A 21,686-nucleotide genomic window follows, 5' to 3' on the forward strand; every position below is an offset into this window, starting at 1 on the left:
AACTCAAGAATAACAATCTGTGAGAGAGATTAATGAAAAAACTCTGAAAAAACGAAATAGAAAAACAAGAAACGAATATTTTTGGTCGCCTTAGCATGGTTCACCTTAGTGAGGAAGACTAAGAATTATAATATTTAATATCATATTTTGTAAGTACAATAGTCGCTATAATAAAACATAAATCTCTATACACAATCATGCAAATGAAATATAAGGTCGGTAAGGTAGCTTGAGAATACTCATTCATCTGATACTACGAGTATATTACAATATGGGCCGTTCTGATCTTTATAATAATAATCTCCGTTTTCGCCTAAAAATAATACATGATACTATTACCAATAATATTATCAATCCAAACTCAATTAGATTTCGAATAGTATAAATTATCAGTACTAAAAATAAATACATTATATTAGTACTAAAAATAAATACATTATGATAAGAATATGTTTTTGTGGAGGCTGAGAATACTCCATATTTATTTTTTTAAACGTCTACTTCAAAATCTATCGGCAATTGAAAAATACGTATTTTAATGTGAGTTGAGGTATTTATAATTCCTCCACAATTATCTCAACTCTTTGAACCATTTCAAAACACTGTAGTCGTACTGTACGTGTACACATTACCCTTCAACTTCAAAGTCATATATAATTGATACCCTTTTAAATGGCGATAGTGCGGGAATTTGAATACATAAAATTTTCACACAAAACACTGTACTCGTACTGTACGTGTACACATTACCCTTCAACTTCAAAGTCATATTTAATTGATACCCTTTTCAATGGCGGGATTAATATAATTGATACCCTTTTCAGTGGCGATAGTGCGGGACTTTGAATACAGAACATTTTCACACAAAACACTGTACTCGTACTGTACGTGTACACATTACCCTTCAACTTCAAAGTCATATTTAATTGATACCCTTTTCAATGGCGGGATTAATATAATTGATACCCTTTTCAGTGGCGATAGTGCGGGACTTTGAATACAGAACATTTTCACACAAAACACTGTACTCGTACTGTACGTGTACACATTACCCTTCAACTTCAAAGTCATATTTAATTGATACCCTTTTCAATGGCGGGATTAATATAATTGATACCCTTTTCAGTGGCGATAGTGCGGGACTTTGAATACAGAACATTTTCACACAAGAAACGTATTTTTCTGCACTTAGTAATATTATAATAATATGTTAAGATATCGTGATCGTATTCAAGAAAAGCTAATTGATTAACCAAAATCAAAACAATGAAATTGGTTAAGTACTAGAATCGAAATTTAGAATCGTCGGAAAACAATATTGAGTAAAATATCAACCACTATAAATTTATTTACAACACGAAGAACATCGGTAATAAACATATCTAATGTAAGGAAAAGTAACATAGCAATGCGGTAACATTATGCATTTTACAGTACATAGTAGATTCCCATAAAATGCATAACATAATTTCATCCCAAACTCGATAAGTTTACCAGTTACAGGTACATCGAGATATTCGCTATTTGTAGCTTTTGTTCTCACCTTGAATGCTGTTAAAAACTAATGATTTACGATAGGGACCAGGCTTCAAAACACTGTGCTATTGCATTATGTCAATGATTATTCATTTTTAGAGCCCTGTTTAGCTATATTTATCACTTATGCATGTTTCGATTTCCGACGGCTAGAAGTCGCCAGAGAAATATAATAAAAATGCGTAACTTTATCATCACGTACATGGAAGACCATAAGCGATGTCATAAATAATAAAACATGGCCCGTTTTCTAAACATTTATAACTGATTTTTAGTTTTCACCTAAATTTAGACATTTACAGACTGTTTTGTGCACACAATCCCTGGAAATGTCTAGTATTATCCATCAGATCTTGCGACATGGGTTAGGATTTAGTTGACGGCATGAACAGCGTCAAGAATCGCTAACTTGACGACTGCGGCGAGGTTGTTGAATTATACTGTATTCAGCAAGCCAACAATGGAAGGAACGAGGAAGTGAATCTGATCTCACACTTTTTCAATTGTGGTAAACGAGTTTTGATCTGCTCAGGAAAGCAGGAACGAGAAGAGTCATGTCCAGGGTTGCCACAAGTGGCTAGGCGGGAAAATTGAAATACGTCATGGTTTAGAACAGAGGTTCCCAAACTTTTTTGTGTTGTAGACCCCTTGCCATGTTTTTCTGTTTTTGGTAGACCCCCTACTTACCTGATATTGATTTTTTGTAAATTTCTAACTGTAGTGAAGTTAAGTGTTAAAAACTTAAAGTAAAAACACATGGTCAGTTTTACATATACATTTATTAATTGAATTTAAATTAAAACTACTCAAAATAAAATTTTGTTTCTGTTATATAAAATAAACGTAACATAAAATAAACTAAGCAATAAGTAAATGTTTTAGTGGGAAGGATAAACCCGATGCTTTAATAATAAATTATCAACATTTGGTGTCAATTTTGTAAGGTTTAATCTTAAGTCTCCTCGGCTAATGATGTCCAGTCTGTTTCTTTTTTTCGTTGGGAGATTGGTAACAGCGCTGAACCCCCTCTTTCCACTCGGTATGACGATGGAAAGGAAATTAAAAATTTCCTCGCTATATTCCATAATACGGGATAAGTAACGGGTATGTTTTCTTGCAGCCAGAAGTGCTGATATCCGTGCTTAAACTGAACCTTAAGTTCTTCGTTTGTACTTATTTCAGTCAGTTCCTCTTGTTTTATGACATTCGTTTCTTCTATGTCACCAAATGGGTTAATTATCCACGGGGGTATTAACATAGTCAAAACATCCTCAAACCTAGTTTCAAAATCTGAATAGAGGGCATTTAAATGTTGAACGTAGGTTGAAACGTCGTCTTACTGGCAGTTTGTCTGTGACAAATTGGGGAACTGGGAAAATTCGCCCCGTCCAATATTTTGCTTCATTAGTTTAACTCTGGCAAGAAACGCTGATAAGATGGACTTTGTTTTAATCAAATTTAGACTGTCGCCTTGTAACTGCAAATTAACCATATTAAATGTTGTAAACAAATCTGTTAAATAGGCGATGTCTGTTTTCCACTTCATTAAATTGTCTTTTAAAATTTTATCTTTAGTATCCAGAAATTCTAAAATAGTCTCAAAAAGTGCAAAAAATCTTGTCAAACATAAGCCTTTCGACAGCCAGCGTACTTGTGAAGGAGTAATTGATGAAAGTGTTCGTCATTTTCTTCACACAACTGCGCAAATAACCGCGTATTCAACGCGTTGCTTCGGATTCGGTTTACTGCATCAATGACTAATTGAAGAGATTCATGTAATCTAACAGTCCAATTTTTAGCAACTAAATGTTGTCGATGGATGACACAATGTATTGCTAACACCCCTGGCACATTTTGTTTTAAATAGCTTATAAATCCACGATAACGTCCAACCATGGCAGGTGATCCATCTGTAGCTTACCATCTGTATCTAACATTATATTTTATAAAGGGATTGCTTTTTCAATGAAATAATCCTTCAAAACATGAAATATTGATACACCTTTAGTGTCGGTTAAGTGTAAGTAAATAGGTACTATCAGTGTATCTTGAGATCCACTATCGTGGACCCCCATTTTCATTTCATGGACCCCCAATTTTTTTTTTCGCTGACGTAGACCCCTTGCAGGTTGTCATAGACCCCTGGGGGTCGATATAGACCACTTTGGGAATCACTGGTTTAGAAGTACGAAGTTCAGAATTTGCGAATAGGGAAATTAAAGAAAGACAAAGGACTCGCAGTAGTAAAGCTAATAATGGACAACAACATTGGAAGTCAGCACGACCGCAGAAAAAACAACAGCACTGGTGCATTGTGTTAGACTTGTGTTTTAAATCAGGAAATTATAGGTTTTGTCGGGATATTTTAGATGTACGAGACGAGTGGCGGCGTTGTAGTGTTGGGGGAACAACGTAAATATTGAGGCAGTCCCTTAGTCGTGGTCATTTCCTCGTCTGGCGGCTCCGTTGACGTATTCATAATATGTTATTGTTTTGGACGTTATATTCATTACTAATTACATATGTCCATGTTTTTGATAGATTTAATCCCAATGAAAAATAGATTGTATCCCAAGGTTTCGGGGTCTGGTTTGTAGACCACGCCCCTTACATTGCAGAGTCTGTACATTCACGTAAATACAACTTTGATTTACAAATATCGTCATATAATTAAATTTTGTCTGGCGTCGGGCCAGAGGGCTCGATAACGGTGATAGACGCAACCCTAATCATGCCATAATAAAGAGTTGTCGCATCTGCTTGGAACGCATATAAACTTAAGGGGATTGACGGCTCATTCTAGTGCTGCTTTGTGAACGAAGTAACTTAAGCTGCCTACGTAGGTACATGCTTATAATTAAAAGTTTAAAGGTAAACTAGGACATCAATATTACTTAAATTATTACATAGTTAGTTGATCCAAACCCGCTTCGCCCGAGAATTAACACTCCCTTTCTTCTTATTGACCGACTGAAAACCATCGAATGAACAATATTATTGGCATCTTGTCTTATTTTATGAGAATTAAATGTGTACTCAAAGTTCCAATTTTTTTACATTATCCCCACACAGGAGGCCATTATCAAAATAATTTTTCCTCAGGGCCTGTCGTCTTTTGGGATGCTGCGTTTTCGAAAAAAAAGGAAAGAGAGGAAGTTCTGGGAAGGTAAAAAGCAGTGGCGAAACTATAGCGTGGCAGGGCTGGCAAAATGCCACGGGCCCCGCGGGGGCCGGGGCCCCGGCCGCCACGAGACCGCGAGCCTAGAAGTCAGAAGTAACCTAAATTTTTTAATAAAATTTAGTAAAAATTATAAATTTTATATAAGTACACAAAATCAACTAAAGTTAGACACAACTAAATTTAAATTTAAATATAAATTTGAACTAAATCTCCCACTAGATGACGTCTAGCAAAAATTAGTATATTATTATTATATATAATTATTTGCTATCCTTTATGCTATGCATAAAACCTTGTCTTATAAACATTAGTTTATCATTAAAAATAATAATATTTGACAAGTCAAAATATTTCACCAACAAATGTAGATATAATATGTCTCGACGCCATCTAGTGGGAAATTTAGCACTAACAAAGCCTTTCCTACAAAAATAAAGTTGGTTGTTTACAGGTGAAAAAAATATAATAAGCAGTAATTGTTGATTGAGGTACTAGTACATGTTGAATTATTTGGCGGGTTGGAAATAAGCCGACATACCTCAGTGGTTCAGAGCACCTGACCGGGTTCAATTCCAGTTGGCGGCATTTATTTTTACTCGGGAGATATTTTCAATTTGTATTGATATTTCACTCGACTAATTATTGCTTATAATTATCGGTTTGTTGAAGTCTAAAAAGCGCTAACGAAAACAATTCTGTTAAATTGCAAATCGGATGAAAGAAATAAAGCTTTATCAATCAAGAAGAAGACTGAGAACTACAGTTTTATTATGTTATTGGTTTTCCATTGCAAAATTCTACAAACTATCGATGCAGCCTCTAAAGCGCTTCAGTCCAAAGCCATCGATCTTTCAAATGTCTTAAAACTTTTGAAAATTTGTCTGGAAGAATTGGAAAGGTATCGACATGAATTTGAAAATTTAAAAAAGGAAGTAAGTAGTACAGCAGAAAAGTGGTCCATCAACTCTGAATTTTCCAAAAACCCGTCAGAGGAAGGTGGAACGCCTTTTTGACGAACTTTCCGAAGATGAGCGTCTCCGACATCTGGAAAGGTTGTTTAAAGTGAACATATTTTATCGAGTATTGGACATCATTATTAATCAACTGAAATTGCGTTTCCTTCCAATGAATGAAATTGTTTCCAATTTCAGTGTTTTGCAACCTGCCACTTTGCAAAATTTAAATGACACTGATCTCTTAAAAAAGCTCTAGAATTTGTTGATATATATATAAAAAAGACATATCTGAAACATTTGCCAGGGAAATTCTCAATTTTCGGTCAACCTTCAGAGACGAAATAGAAAAGGCTTCGTGTATTAGAGAACTTCCTGATTTATTAATAATAAAGAATCATTTTATGTCGTTCAGCTTTCCTGAAGTATGTACTGCATTAATGTTATTTATTACAATTCCTGTGACTATAGCTAGTGCCGAAAGGTCATTTTCGAAACTAAAATTAATAAAAACATATTTAAGAAACTCATTAGGACAAGACAGGCTACGCAACTCGGCTATTCTGTCTATTGAAAATTCAATGGCCCGATCTTTAAACTTTGATGGCGTTATTGATACTTTTACGGAACCAAAAGTTCGCAGAAAAGAATTTTATTAATAAATTTCTTGTAAAGACAAAATATTTCAACGCGACTGTGATTTTTACTGGGGGGGGGGGCATCCAATGAATTTGCCACGGGCCCCCGATAGTATAGTTTCGCCACTGGTAAAAGGTATGAGGGTTTGGTAGGAATCTAGGGATCAGAGTGTCGGACATATGAACATATCCCTCCCACTGTGGCGCAAGGCGATGTCTCCCCAAACCAGCGTTAAATAGTTAATCAAATTTCAGACAGCAAAACGAAGAGTTTTAAATTTCATGGCGTTAGTTTTAAGGATGTGTCTAGTCCGTACTCCGTAGTAGGTGTAGACAGTGTTTTCCACTAACTATTATCTTATGTCACGGTTGAATAATTAGGGCATGGTTAAACCTGCATATTATATTGATTAATTACAAATACATTTCCTTACTATTTATCAGTAAACCCCTGATGAATATTCAATTAGGTAAATAACAGCTTAAAGAAACACCAATATAGTAGAATCTCATAAATATTGATGTTGGTGTCCTAAGTCCGAGAGAAATGGTTGAAAGATGAGAGCATGTGGGAGAATAAATAGACTTTATGCATTCCTCTCGCCTACGTAATGTTTATGAGGGATAGCCTGAGATGATAAGCCATAAGGCTCCTGTCTTCTGATCTGAGTCATCAGAGACTTACAGGCGCACTGGATATTAAAAAGACAATCCAAGTAAGATTATCCGGGGGTAGATTGACAAAAGACGTAATAGAGGAAGATGCTGAACCTCATGCGTTCGAACTCTACGTGAATGATACGAATGCAATTCTACCTATGTATGTATATGCAGGATGCTTCATGCAGGATGAAGATTGCCCTAATGATACCTAACCTTCGATAGGAGAGTTAATAACAGTTATATACACGAATCTCTTAAAATTATTGGTAATCCGGTTAAAACGGTATTGCAGGCGGTTTCCCGATAAACTTTTAGTAAATTCCTAGTGTTCGGGAGACGTGTTCATGGACCTGCAATTGCCTCGATAATATATAGTGACATAAGTACTAGGATTTTTATGAACACGTGTTCCGACATCGTGATAATACATTCGTATTTTACTAAAATTTTAACAGGAAACCTATCAATTCATTTGTTGAGGGCCTGCAATCCCGTTTTTAACCGGATTACGAATAATTTCAAAAGATTCTTAATAAATTAGCAATACTCATTTTTCTCCGTGCGCACTGTATATTAAGTAGATTATTTATCCACTGCAGAAAAGTAAAAGAACAAAAACAATAATCCACATCCTATATAATATACACTGTCCGTTTCTTCCAGTAATCTTGGAAAATAATGACAAAAATACATCTGAAGAATTAGAATTGACCTTCTAAGTAGGTACCTGCCTACATTCATTAAATGAATTATGGTAAGCAGAAGACAATGGCAGAAACATTGGATAACAACAATACTGTTTTACAATCGCATGACCAAAAATATTGTACCGACGAACTTACTGCAATGTACAAGAAACATTCTACTATCCCAGATGAAACTTCGTATTCGATAACGAAGCTACAAACCGTAAAGCTGCTGCCACACGCAAAGCTCACATCAACAGATAATATAAAGCACAATAGCGCTCGCCATACAATCCCATACAGACCCGACACACGTAAAAAGATAACGCGCTATAAGTGTGGTTCTGAACTTCGCTAACCGAATTTATTTTACGTAACCGCTCCCGACGCGATATTTGAAAAGTTATGCGTCCCCCTCTCCGCCGTAAAAAGGAGAGGGGGTCATTTTAATTACGGAGCTACCAACTAAGTTCCGTGTTCCCTTTGACAGCCATGACATAAGCAGCCTAATAATGCATTTCTTATTTATTATGTTAGCTCATATCGTCATGTGTGCTAGTAAATTTAGAAACATAAAAAAAAACTTTATTTGGCAAACATACTTAACATATATTTAAAATATAAATATAATCAATATTTGAATTTGAAGAAAACAAATTTTCGCCCTTTTAAAATTAATCATATTTTTAATCTCAGTATGTTTATATGGTAATATCATTCGGTTTTTTGATAAAAGTTGGACGGCTTGGACGAAAGTTGAGCTTATTTTACAATAATTTATTATATGTCGCTTTCGTCGATCGGCGTGCGAACTGCGAATTTCCTGATTCGACGGAGAGGTTATGTCAGGTTATGTGAAAATGCGCTATTTACGCGCAGATTGTTTAAAATCTAAAAAGTTTATAAATAGCATTTATAATTATATAGTCAACTGAGCACTGCTGGCGGCATCATCATCTGAGGATGAGCTGTCCAACAGATCCAGCAATAGGCGACAAGTATCATCCATTTCGAAAACGTGCTCAAGCTGTCAGTAAGTAAAGTTGTCACTTTGACAGATGAAATTATGTTCCTCGGCCGCTCTCGAATTCAACTGACCCCCTCTCCTACCATAGGAAGAAATATTTGATAGCGTCGTGTGTCGGTAGAAAAGATGATGCGCTGTACATTAACTTTTGATGTGAGCTTTGCGTGTGGCAGCAGCTTTAAGTGTTAATATAGCGATCGATCGATGATTTTGGATATCGTTTTTGACCGCTCTTATATTCACAGGTTGTTATTATGATGGATGATAATATTAATTCGATTTGAAGTGTCCAATTACAAGACAGTTGCAATTCCGTGATTACAATTATTACAACATAGAATAAAGAAGACATTATAATGTACCTGACTGCATATTTTGTGACAAGATTCGTAAAACAAAGCACACTTAAAAATGACGTCATTATATTATTATGAATCAATGAATTAGTAATAATGGAGAATTAAAATGTATACATACATATAATATGTAGGTGTATTCGATTCACACCTGTAAATAAACGAAACGTAAAATTTCAGTTGTAAAAAAAACATTAATATGTACAAACACACACATGCGCATAATATGAATACAGAGTCACAAAAAGCGATCCCCCTAATTGACTATAAATTTAACGGAAATTACGCACCTGCCACCTCCTCCGTTCGGCGAGTTCACTAACTTGACAGCGAACAAGAATTGTATTGCACACACCAGGAGACAGCACAAGTTCAGAGACAGGGTCAACGCGCAAAGGGCTAACGTGACCTCGTACACCACCACATACTCCTCGGCAGTTATCACTGACAACTGCTCGGCTCGCAGCAGCTCCCGAATGTCACTGGAGGTCACGGGAGATATCTTCAGCAGGAATATCAGAGACAACAGGGCGAGCAGTAGACTGACCAGGCACAGCAAGCCTAGGGAGGTTAACATCTCTTTGATGCCCACCTCCTTGGAGCGGTTCATGAACCGAGACACGTTGGCGGGAACTAGGCTGGCAGGTGTCAGGGTGGCGAAGCCCCCGGCTCCCCCTACGCCGCGCCCTCCGGTCGTTACTCGCGATATGTTGAGCCCTCCGTTGGGGTACTTGTGTCCCCGTCCACCTGGGCTCGCGCTACTGGAAGTACCCCCGAGAGAGTGCTTTGAGGAGTTCAACGTGGAGATGTTCAAAGGCTGGTGCTGCGGAAGCCTTTGGACCGCATTCACACTTAACTGACTGTGGTTAGGGTCCCTAGATCTGTTCATTCCCGTGTTTTGGTACCTGTGATGTCCATACTGTTCCATTTTATTGGCGTGCTCTCGCGGGGTGAGGTCTCCTCTGTACTCTCCGCGGTACTCTCTCGCGGAAACATTCGTCGGGGGTTCCCTCGAGTGGTACTCTATCCGATTTATCAAAACATTCCTCGACGACAGATCGTTTCTAGAATCGGGTGGTTTGGTCGGCAGCTCTCTCGGAGATGCCTCTCCGCTGTGAGCTTCTCGCGTTGAATAATCGAGCCTGCCTGATAGTGAGGTGTCTCTGTAGAGGTGCTCTGCCCTCTCTCTCAGATCTCCCCTCGCATCGGTCCTGACTCCTAGTCCATCCCCTCTGCCGCTTCCCACTTCCCTCGTTGGGGGGTCGTGTCTTCCTTCTAGTCTCGCGTTCATTCCATCTTTGGAGTCGTTTTTGGTAAATTCTCTCTTGTCTTCGCTCTTGGACTGCACGTCCCTCTCGGGCCGGTCTCCGGCGCTATCGGGTCTGTTGCTGCCCGCGCTGGCCGTCCCAGTCACTCCCGCCATCACTCGTCCGTTGGGTAGGGACCCGTTTGCCGGGGTAGCGCTCAGAATATGCTTCAACATCACGCGCACTCCCCAGGGTGCACGATGGGCTTCGACCGAACGATATTAATAACTTAATTGCTTAAATACCATTATACTGTCCTGACCACTAGATGAAGAGTCAGCTGCGGGAGATTCGATTTAATGGTACGAATGTATTGCTCCGGGAGGGCCTCCGCCCTCCCTGTGGCCTCCGCCCTCCCTACGGCCTAGAGCCCGCCCGGCCCCCATCCTCCGGGGGCCTTCAGGATTGCTCCCTCCATTCTCCGAGGCATTGGTCAAGCAGAACTCATTCCATCCTAGACTATGTTATTCCATAGCGCGGGGAATGCAGGCACTGTTATAGTTACGAGTTGACCTAAAAAAACACTCACTCGTTTGAGATTGCAATTATTACACAGATATAAAAGAAAACACTGAAAAGCCCGCTTTCTGTGTTGTAATGAGATTAGCTACTGTTACCTTAGAAGTGCAAATAATATAATTTCGCTAACGTTACGAAGCCAACCCTTCTTGAATGAAACCGTTGCGAGCTTCGTGAGTTGTTTTTCTCGCGGTTGAACTTTCGTCAGTACACTAACTTTTGACACATCACAATCACCACTGCATTTAATGGAAAGGGATTTTGCAGGTGCAAACAGTTTGCCGGCACCGTTTTTCTATAAGTGGGTTGGAGTCACTGGCTTCCTGAATCGTAAGAGCAAACACACGCGGCATTCTCTAGAAACGTAAATAAAAAATAGACTGTGTGCAACGGAATGGCATCTCCACACAGACGTTCCGTTTGGCGGGCGGCCGCCGACTGGGCGAATGCCGACCCCGACTGTTGGCGGTTGGCTGTGTATATAGGTATTATTTCCTCGCAGGTAGTGAGTAGCATGAGTAGTATAGCGAGTGCGTTGGGAAACAAGAAACAAGTTGCAAGGTAAAAAAGAGTGGATTATTTCGCTCTGTCCCCCTTTAGCTCCCGAGACCGGGGCTTAAGAACCAGTATACGAGGTGGATAGTAAGTCGAGCTTACATATGTGGTACTTCTTTAATAATATGTCAAGTGCCCGAGGCGATGGTTTCTGCCGCTGCCGCTGGATGCAGAAGGCTATTACCAGCGGCGTACCGTGACTTTTCGCGATCAACAAAAATTCCTTGTTTTTTTGTTTTTATTTGATACAATATCTTTATTTCACAAAATTATTTGTTAAGTTGAACCTTACTGGATGCGTTACTCGTGCTGAGGCCTCCATTTTACAATTTGCTTTTAATACTAGCTGTACCCCGCCACGCGTTGCTGTTGCTGTCTGTCTCTACTGATAGAGAAACAATATCGCTAGTTGCTTTAACGTCCAAATAGATGTTTTTACCTGTCACAGTTGACATCTATATAATATGGGTATATAAAAACACGAATACAACGTTGTGTCAAAATTTCGGAGATTTAAGATTTTGAAGAAAAGAAGATTATCATTTTTATTTATATGGATAGATAATAAATTAAATTTAATAAAATACGGACAATGCTTTAAAAATAACAATACTTAACAATACTAACGATTTTACTATCGAAACCTACATAGCTACCGTTTTTTATGATTATAAAAAAAATAAGTGTCAACCTTTGGGACTTTTGCTAAATTTCCGCCACGTTTGATGAAAACATGATATCATAAGACAAATAAACAACTTGAAAATATCTCTTGCTTACTAGATTGAGCATTCTAATAGGAAACCGGGAAATTTGAGCACATAATATTATAATGCCCATACATTTGCGACTAAAGGCGCTCCCAGTAGATGCTAGACCTAGGTAGAGGTGAAAAAGATAATTGTACTTTAATGAGGTAAGGTGGCATATTACACTACAACAAAAGCTTGTAACCTTTTTTTTAACAAACAGTTTGATTTAGAAAAATATGCTATGTTAACTTTTATTCTAAAAAACGTATTTTCACGAAAAAAGTCTATGCCCGCCTCTGTCATATGTTGCGGGCTAGCAATAGCAAGGTGGATATCAAGGAAATATTGAGTGATGTTGGATGCCTGCTGGTCTGATCTGCAATGGGATGAAGGGCAGATCAGATAAGATACTCCCTGCAGAAGCTGCATTCTTGTTTATCTGACGTATTGAGTAGGTACCTACTCTATTGAACATATTGAGTAGGTACCTACCCTATTGAACATATTGAGTAGGTACCTACTCTATTGAACATATTGAGTAGGTACCTTACCCTATTGAACATATTGAGTAGGTACCTACCCTATTGAACATATTGAGCAGGTACCTACCCTATTGAACATATTGAGTAGGTACCTACTCTATTGAACATATTGAGAAGGTACCTACCCTATTGAACATATTGAGTAGGTATACCTACTCTATTGAACATATTGAGTAGGTATCTACCCTATTGAACATATTGAGTAGGTACCTACTCTATTGAACATATTGAGTAGGTACCTACTCTATTGAACATATTGAGTAGGTACCTACTCTATTGAACATATTGAGTAGGTACCTACCCTATTGAACATATTGAGTAGGTACCTACTCTATTGAACATATTGAGTAGGTACCTACTCTATTGAACATATTGAGTAGGTACCTACTCTATTGAACATATTGAGCAGGTACCTACCCTATTGATCATATTGAGAAGGTACCTACCCTATTGAACATATTGAGTAGGTATACCTACTCTATTGAACATATTGAGTAGGTACCTACCCTATTGAACATATTGAGTAGGTACCTACTCTATTGAACATATTGAGTAGGTACCTACTCTATTGAACATATTGAGTAGGTACCTACCCTATTGAACCCATTGAGTACATCCCTACCCTATTGAACAAAAATATTTAGATTTTTGTTACGGTACTAATGTATTAAAAATATATAAAAAATATATCGTTGTATTCAAAATAATGTTTCAGCTCGAAATAATAAGTAAATAATAACCTACGCCACATCACACATCCAAAAAATCTTTCGCTCTTTATAATCATAAGTATCCCAAGTTTCGGCTCGATGAAAGTTACCTAAACAACTGATCAATGACTATCTGGTGCAATTAGATAGAAGCACCCTCCCCAATAAAGACTCCACTGAAATCTTGGAGAAGTATATAAGACCTGCTCAAGTATTGGTTCTCTATAGAAGCCCGAGTAAATCTGGCTAGAGGATTCTTCAATATTAACCAGCTGCTAACCCTGTATAAATCTCAAGTACGCCCAACATTTGAATTTGGGAGCCACCTCTGGGCTGGAGCCCCACAATACTTGATAAGCCTATTTGATTATGTGCAAAGGAGGGCTGTCCGTCTGTTTGACAATCCATTGTTAACAGACCGATTGCCATCTCTAATGCACAGACGCAATGTGGGTATGCTGAGTTTGTCAAACAGGTATTTTAATGGAGTCTGCTATAAGGAGCCAGCAGCATTTATCCCCGGTGCACCGGTGCACGTGCCGGAAACTCGTCGTACATGGCCGGAACACCTGTTCACGTTGTGTACTAAATACGTTTTTTTTTCTTAAATCACGTAAGTTTATTTAGATGTAGGGGAGACCTAGGAGAGTTGTGACAATTTTAAATTTAAGGGATATATCTCGCTCAATAAACGTTTCACAGTTATGACCTTTGTGAATTAATGTAGCACCATTCCTTCCCTTTCCAAAACAATTATCAAAATTAATAAAAGTATTACAGTTTCCGAGAAAATCATCAAAAAGAAAAACTACTCCCTCTGTCACAACTCCCCTATCACCGAGGTAAGTTGTGACAGGTACCGAGGTAAGTTGTGACAGCTTTGTATTTAGACTATTTAAGTTATTAAAAAATACCATTACACATATTATAAATAAATAAAAAATGGTTTTTTTTTTGCAAAAAGTAATGTAATCATATTTTAGTACATTCAGTACCAACAAAAACAACACATGGCATTACCATAACAAGTAATAATATCTTATAAGTAATTATGGCATGGCTTTGAGATCAATCATATTATAAACAGTCAAAAATCTTAATTTAAACAGATAGGCAATTATGGCAAATGTATTGCAGCTCACCTCCAGTACAATGTACGTGTGACCAGCCTTTGCATTCTAGGCATTGCACCCACTCCTCATTCGATCTGCTGTTTGCATAGGCTTCAAGGCAAACCAAGCAAACACAATTATTTTCTTCGGCATTTCTTTCGTCATCACCTGTTCTCTTCTTCTTATTAGTCTTCATGGCTTTTTTAGGATTCTCCTTATCGTCGCTTAAGACACGCTTTTTCACATTCTTCGACTTCCTTTTGGCTTCTATAGCAGCTATTTCATCCTTATTAGGTGTGTCAGTAAGCACAGCAGATTTGACTTTGCGTCTGTTTGGTTGGCAGTTTTTTCGTGGCGGAGCTTTTGGCAACGGCCTAACTAATTCTGGCGAGAACACATTAGAAACAGTGGCAAGAGGACTATGGACTGTAAACGCGGAGGCAACAGGTTCATTAGCATCATTGTTCAGGACTGGGCTATGTGCTGAAGAAGTGGAGGCAACAGATTCATGAGCATTATTCTTCACAATTGTGCTATAGGCTGTAGACGTGGATGTAATAGGTTCAATGGCATTATTATTCAGAACTGGGGTATGGGCTATAGACGTGGAGGCAACAGGTTCATTGGCATTATTGTTAACAACTGATGAATTGCTAGATGGCATGGTCTGATCTATAGATGCACCTGGAGTAATGGATCTTGCTTCAACGTTATCAACTGTGCCGGTGTTGAGATTTGGAGTTATGGTTTTTTCTGCTGGATTGTCCAAAATTTCTGAAATGGATTGCTCTAGTTCTGGGTTGGGACGATCAGTGACTTGACTTGACAGGAAATCGGCTTCTCCAAATATTTTTGTGTTAACCGGCCATGTTCCAGTTGCAGCAAAACCAGCACTGATATTCCTTGCAGTGATTGCTACATCAAATGCAGACTTTGTTATAGATGGGATGTCATAAATTGTCATGACTTTCCCGGCATTGCTTCGCATCCAATTGTCAGAAGCTGTATTAATTGCTTTTTTAAGGGGTCCAAAAATGGCACGATCCAGTGGCTGTAGCTTGTGCGTACAGTGTGGGTGAAATGTGAGCAAAATTATGCCATTTTCTCTGCAGAATTCAATGTTTTTTAGAGCTGTATGCGAGGCATGATTATCTAGGAGCAACAGAGCTCTTTGCTCTTTTGATGGTCTAACATGATTTTTAAAATGCTCAAGGAAAACTTGAAAATCATCCTCTTGCATCCAGCCTGATCCGTTAGCTGTTCCGACTGAACCAATTGGGCCGTCCCGAATGAAATGCTCTTGGAATCGTTTACGAGGAAATATAAACATAGGTGGTATGTAATTACCTATTGCATTTCCAGCTAAAGCCAGTGTGACCAAGGTCCCTCTTTCTGCCGATGTCATGGCACTGACTTGTTTTTCTCCGCGTCGCGCAATTATCCTATCAGGCTTTTGGACGGTAGTTATTCCAGTCTCATCGACATTCCAAATATCTTTGGCATCAAGTTTTTTTTATTTTTTTTTTTATTTATTTTTTTAGTTAGTAACATTTTTTATATTATAATTTTACTGGTCTTCCATTAAAAGCCTTAGCTTGTGGATGGAAGAAGAGTTAACATTTCACATATTATGTACAAATAAAGTCACGTGTACAGTTAATACAATGCAGTTAATACAGTTAATACATTTCATATAATTATAATTACTATTTACTATAATCATGTATTTCAATATATATGTATGTGTAGGTAATATAGACACATGGCAATCAGACCCGTTAACTAAAATATGTAAACATATATGTATTCAGTAAGAAGAAAAACAAGTAAGATTTTTAGTGTGACATTCTCTAAAATCAATTCGTTTATATCTGCTTAAGACCCCTGTGTAGTTGAAGACAAAAGTGGCCACATTTGTTTTATTGAAGCTGGTAGCGCGAGCTATGCTAGTAGATTGAGGCAATCTTAAAGATAAATTGGGGTGTCGTTGCATAAATAGCTTAAGCCACACTTCTCCTGCCTTTTTATATTCCTCCCATGACTTTGGAATTTTTTCATTATATTTTTTGGCTAACTTATATGCAATGACTCTAGTTTCTTTAGTTGTCAGTCCATAATTAGCTGCTGCACATGTTAGCAAATAGTTGCTTAATATATTCTCCTCCTCTTGTGTAAATATCGTCGGACTGGTATAACTCGCCTACTGGGTTTGCTTGATAATCAACTTTCTTCTTAATATATCTTGATAAAGACATGTAGTTCAGATTGTAAGAGGACGCGGCATCTCTTAGACTTTTACCTCTTAACGTAACCTCTTCAAAGGCAAGTTCGTATATTTCGACACTAGCAGTGCCTTTATCAGTCTTTCGTGTGTAGTTATTAGGCATTCTGTAACAAAAAAGTAGTCATTTAGCATGCAATATCACACCACAAGACGAAATATTTTTTTTATCGAAAATGAATTTTTAGAGACATGATTTTATTGCGGACTGTACTTGCAAGATTTGACCTTAATACACTAATGCACAAACACATATACAGACATCGCAAATTAATTAAAAAAGTGTCGAAATAACCCAGCAGAAAAATTAAGTCAAATAGGAGAGTTGTGACATGCTGTCACAACCCTCCTAGGTGCTCAAAATTCCGACTTGGTCCGAATAATGATTCATATTTTCTAAACACGATGCAAACACAAAATATCAATGTAACGCTTTGAGACTTAAATAACCATACAACTTAAGAAAAGATAACACAACAACGCACAAGACATGCTATAAATACAATCAAAATTTTGAATAAAAACTTACTTTTCGCTTTTTTTTACACGCAGACGTCGTAACTACGCGACCGCTTCTCGTGCGCCACCGGCGTGTACTGAGCAGTGTTGCCAACTCGAATTTTAAAGTAGAGCTAGGCGAAACCCAAAAAAGAGCCAAAAAGGAGCTAAAATTTTGAAAGTGACATAAAGCATGGGGGGGGGGGTTGTTAGAGAATTTCAGAGGAGAAAAATTCGGGGGCGGACTGCAGAATTTTTGACAAAAAAAAAAATTATCTTTTGTCCTTCTTGTTGGCTGCTTTTGAACAACTCATAACAAACACTCAATAATACACTTGTTTGTTTTTATAATTTTCAAAACACAATTATTTTTGATAATATCGAAGTCTTCAGGATATTTTTATTGTTTTTTTTTATATTTTTTTTTTGTTAGGCAGCGACTAGTCCTCTAAAAAATCTAAGCAGTCATCCGGTTCCAGTTCCTGTACCATCGCACTGCTAGGACCGGCTTCATCAGGATTTTTTTCATATACAGCCATTATTCCAATTTTTTTTTTGAACTTCTGGGGGAAGTTCATAATCCTCGCAACATTTGTTGTGTCGCCTGAGCCCCGATCGAATTGTTAAAATCGAATTAACCATGTCATTGCCAAGTCTATTTGTAGTTTTATTTTTGACTATATTTAACTGGCTAAAAACTCGTTCCACTTCTCCGTTTGACCACGGCAGAGCAAGTACCGAAACTGCGAAAGAGCTGATTTCGTGGAAAGGATTTTCATCAGCGGCATCACGATACTTTAGAACCTCAGCCCAAAACTTGACTGTGCTTGATGTGCTTCTCCAGGGTATTAGAAAGATCTTGAACCATTGGACTTCGGCTTTTGCAATGATGTCTGCAGAAATGCCCATTCCGTTCATCAGAGGTGCGATGCTTTCGCAGAAAAGTAAAGATCGATAGGTTTACAGCGCAGTTCACTGTGAGACTTGCGCGGCGGCCTGAAGTGTCGTGTGTGAGTGGTTCATTTATGTTCGCGGGACTCGGTCGCTCCGAAGTGTACGTGTAAACGGCGCTATTTTTAACTTGTGCAGGAGTTCGGGAATCTCTTTTTTTGGGAAGTCCTCGTTATTTTGGAATATTACTGCAAATATATATTTTTTAAATATTATTTCACGTGAATAAGAGCTGAAAAATCTGAAAACGAGCTAAGAAGCTAAATGACTTTTTTTGGAGCTGACGACGTCGATTTAGAGCCAGATCTAGCTCTAAAGGAGCTGAATTGGCAACACTGGACTACTGAGTGAAGTAGCGCTTCTCTAGAGCGACAAACGAGCGTTGTTGCCATCTCGCTAACTATTATAGGTGGGGAGAAATCGTCATTGTCACAACTCTCCTCTGTCACAACTCTCCTAGGTCTCCCCTACGCTTTTATATGGCAGACTGAGTATTGCAATCACCGCTCTGTTCAGCTGAAATAAAGAAACATTATTATTCGAAAACCATTCTTTTCAAAAATCATCACGTGGGTGTTTGTTGATCTACCCTTGTGATTTTTATTTCAGGCAATTCTTTATAAGGTACCTACTAACCATTATTCCAATTTATCATTGTACAACAGGTTTTCGAGTCAATATTAATTTTACGTATCACAGTGACACCTATCGATGCAAATTGAAAACATTTGAGAAACGGCTTGCAATTAAATATTAGCATTAAGAAATAAAAAAGCATTATTATTATTAGTATCGTAGGTAGGTAAGTACGTAATAGCAGTTTGACCATCAACAAGAAGGATTTTTATAACCGCCTTGCCATCCTTCATGGATCACCCGATCCAAATGGGTCTCTGAGTTACTTATACTTTGTACCTACCTACACCATAAATTATTCTTAAATGCGTATAACAGGTACTTATATATTATACATTCATCTGTTTAATTATTAGAACCCGAATCTTTCTTTCTGTGAAATTTATCAAAGATCTTCTAATGGTACCTATACATTTGCGAGCCGAAACGCGTACCGAGCCAAAAATTACGGGAAAGGAACGAAGCAACTGCAAGCGGCGTTTCGCGCCATTTGCGGTTGATTCGTTCCTTTCCCATAAGTTGAGGTTCAGTTCGGCAGTTCGTTCTCTTGAACAGACCATTCATTTTATATCCCTGTCTGGTGTCTCCAAGTTGAAAGGTTAATTTTTAATTGGTGACATAGGTTTTCCTTCAAATCCGTATGATCACACGTTTATTGATTATCTTTTCACTTCTTATTATTGACAACAAAATTAGTTGCAAATTCTCTAAAATAGAGGATAATACCAAATTAGATTTTCAAAAGTAGGTACCTAACTAATATGAAGAGTTGTTATATATGTATATATAGATATCATTGCGTTTAATGTCAGCATCTGTTTCGCTGTTAATCGCTCATCTATTTAATCAATGGTATCCGACACACGATTTCACGTAAAGAATGGTAAGTGACGCAAGATAGCGGATGGCCGACACATACCACATTCTGTGTCATCACAATTAATGGATGCAGTGATAGTAAACATAAAATGAATTGGCTGGAATTAGCTTAGTACGTACCATGTAGATACCCATTTTGTAGAACTATTAATGTAAAAATATTGTTCTCTTAATAGATAATCTTTGTGTTATTTTTATTATTTTGTAAAATTATTAACCTCAGCACAGGCTTTTCCTAGTGAAGTTAAAAATTCCGACGTAAAGAAATGATACAATGTAGGAAACAATAAGCAATTAACAACAAAATTCTGTCGGTTATTTTGACAGTGATGAAAGTGTAACGTTTTTCGCGTTTTCTGCCGAAAACAATAACCCATACTCTTCAAGTAGTGAAGATATGACTACCATAACATTTAGATGCATTTCTAACCTGTTTCATATAAAGCATGTTAGGTGTTTTACACGCTAAAACTTTTATTGATATAAAATGCTTTTAATGGTATCTACATGCACATGCACATGCTAACGTGAAAAAGTTGTTATTTCACGGCATGTCATGTTGTCAATCGTTTACATCTTTTGTGATTTACGAGGATCCAGATGATTAATCGTGGATGAAAAATTATATCATTTTTGAACTAACATTAATTTCACTTTCAATATACTTACCGTATATGTTTCACAAGAATTTTATTCCTTTTTGCACTTATTAGAGATTTGCAACATATAAATATGTTACATACTATAAATTGGTTCTTGTGTTCATGTAAAAGATGGTAAGCAACATTTTTTCACAAGTTTAATCATTTATTTTATTTCAAATCATATTAATGCAATGGTCATAACTTTGTACTTTGTCATACAATAAAAGTTTGAAAGAAATAAAAATGACTTATTATTTTACGACTTAATATATTTTTATGCATTCAAACATTCAAAGTGCTATTTCTCAAAACTTATTTTAGTCAGTTAACATGGTCTACACCCGAATAGCACAATTTCAGCCAACTTTGTGACTTGGGCGTTTTTCGCATAAACGACGCATATAAAACAAAAACATGGAACAACGGACCTCTCAACGGCAGAATCACACATAGGTATAGTAGTTCCATGATAACTCAACGCAATGACAATTCAATACACCTCTAAAAAAATATATTAAAAAAAATATTAGATCTCGACAACAGCGCCACCTATCATCTGGTCCAAAACTCCTATGTTTCAAGCTGGAACCAACCATACACATTCCCAAAATTTCATTGAAATCGGTCGGGGGGTTTCGGATATTAGCGTGTACGAACACAGTGACACGTAATTTTTATATATTAAGATTTTTACAAAGAAGTTGGTCCTATAATTTAATAGGTGGTGAGTGAATCCAAAAAACTGGAATTGACTGGCTCTGATTGACAAATTGTTTTTTTGAATTATCAAAATATATACAGAGTGCCCGGAGGTAAAGTGCGCTAACTTCGGGGGTGATTCTACATTATTTTAGAAGTAAAAAAGACAAATATTTTCTTAGTAGTTTTTAGGTACAAAATTTGAATTGTTTGTATTGGAAAATAAATTGGAATTTCGAAAAAAGTCAATTACCTTTTTTTACGCGCACTTTATCCCCGGACACCCTGTATGTTCCGTCACACTGGAGTTTCCTTTTCCGAAACAAGTGGGAATATGCAATTTGGTCAATATTTTTAGGCAGGTGGAATTTATAAACGGAAGAAAAGAAAAAAGGCGAAAACGTTAAAGTCGAAAGACGAAAGTAGTTAGTTATGTTATGTTACTATTTATGTTCTGAATGGTGGTCTCGCACCAGGGCCAAACGAATAGTAGGTTATCTCTAGATACCACTCAATCTATTCCCAGATACAATAGAATACCTACCTAAACAGTTTGCAGCT

General features: G+C 37.4%; 1 protein-coding gene across 2 annotated transcripts in view; it reads right to left on the minus strand.

Moving 5' to 3' along the window:
- LOC149425694 (uncharacterized) overlaps positions 1 to 11,286 on the minus strand; it is a 124,689-nt gene extending 113,403 nt beyond the window's left edge. The window contains exons 1-2 of one of the 2 annotated variants that reach the window (XM_089644452.1): positions 9,331 to 11,286; positions 9,162 to 9,191 (exon numbers count right to left, since the gene is read on the minus strand). In XM_089644452.1, coding sequence (XP_089500578.1) covers positions 9,162 to 9,191; positions 9,331 to 10,523 — 1,223 coding nt within the window. In that variant the 5' untranslated portion in view covers positions 10,524 to 11,286. The remainder of the gene's footprint in view (positions 1 to 9,161; positions 9,192 to 9,330) is intronic. The other variant, XM_089644459.1, reaches the window with a different exon arrangement.
- Positions 11,287 to 21,686: the final 10,400 nt, after the last annotated feature.

Source organism: Hesperophylax consimilis, chromosome 2 (assembly GCF_061612785.1).
Source record: "Hesperophylax consimilis isolate HC1 chromosome 2, BYU_Hcon_1.0, whole genome shotgun sequence".
In the NCBI taxonomy this organism is placed as follows: Eukaryota; Metazoa; Arthropoda; class Insecta; order Trichoptera; family Limnephilidae; genus Hesperophylax; species Hesperophylax consimilis.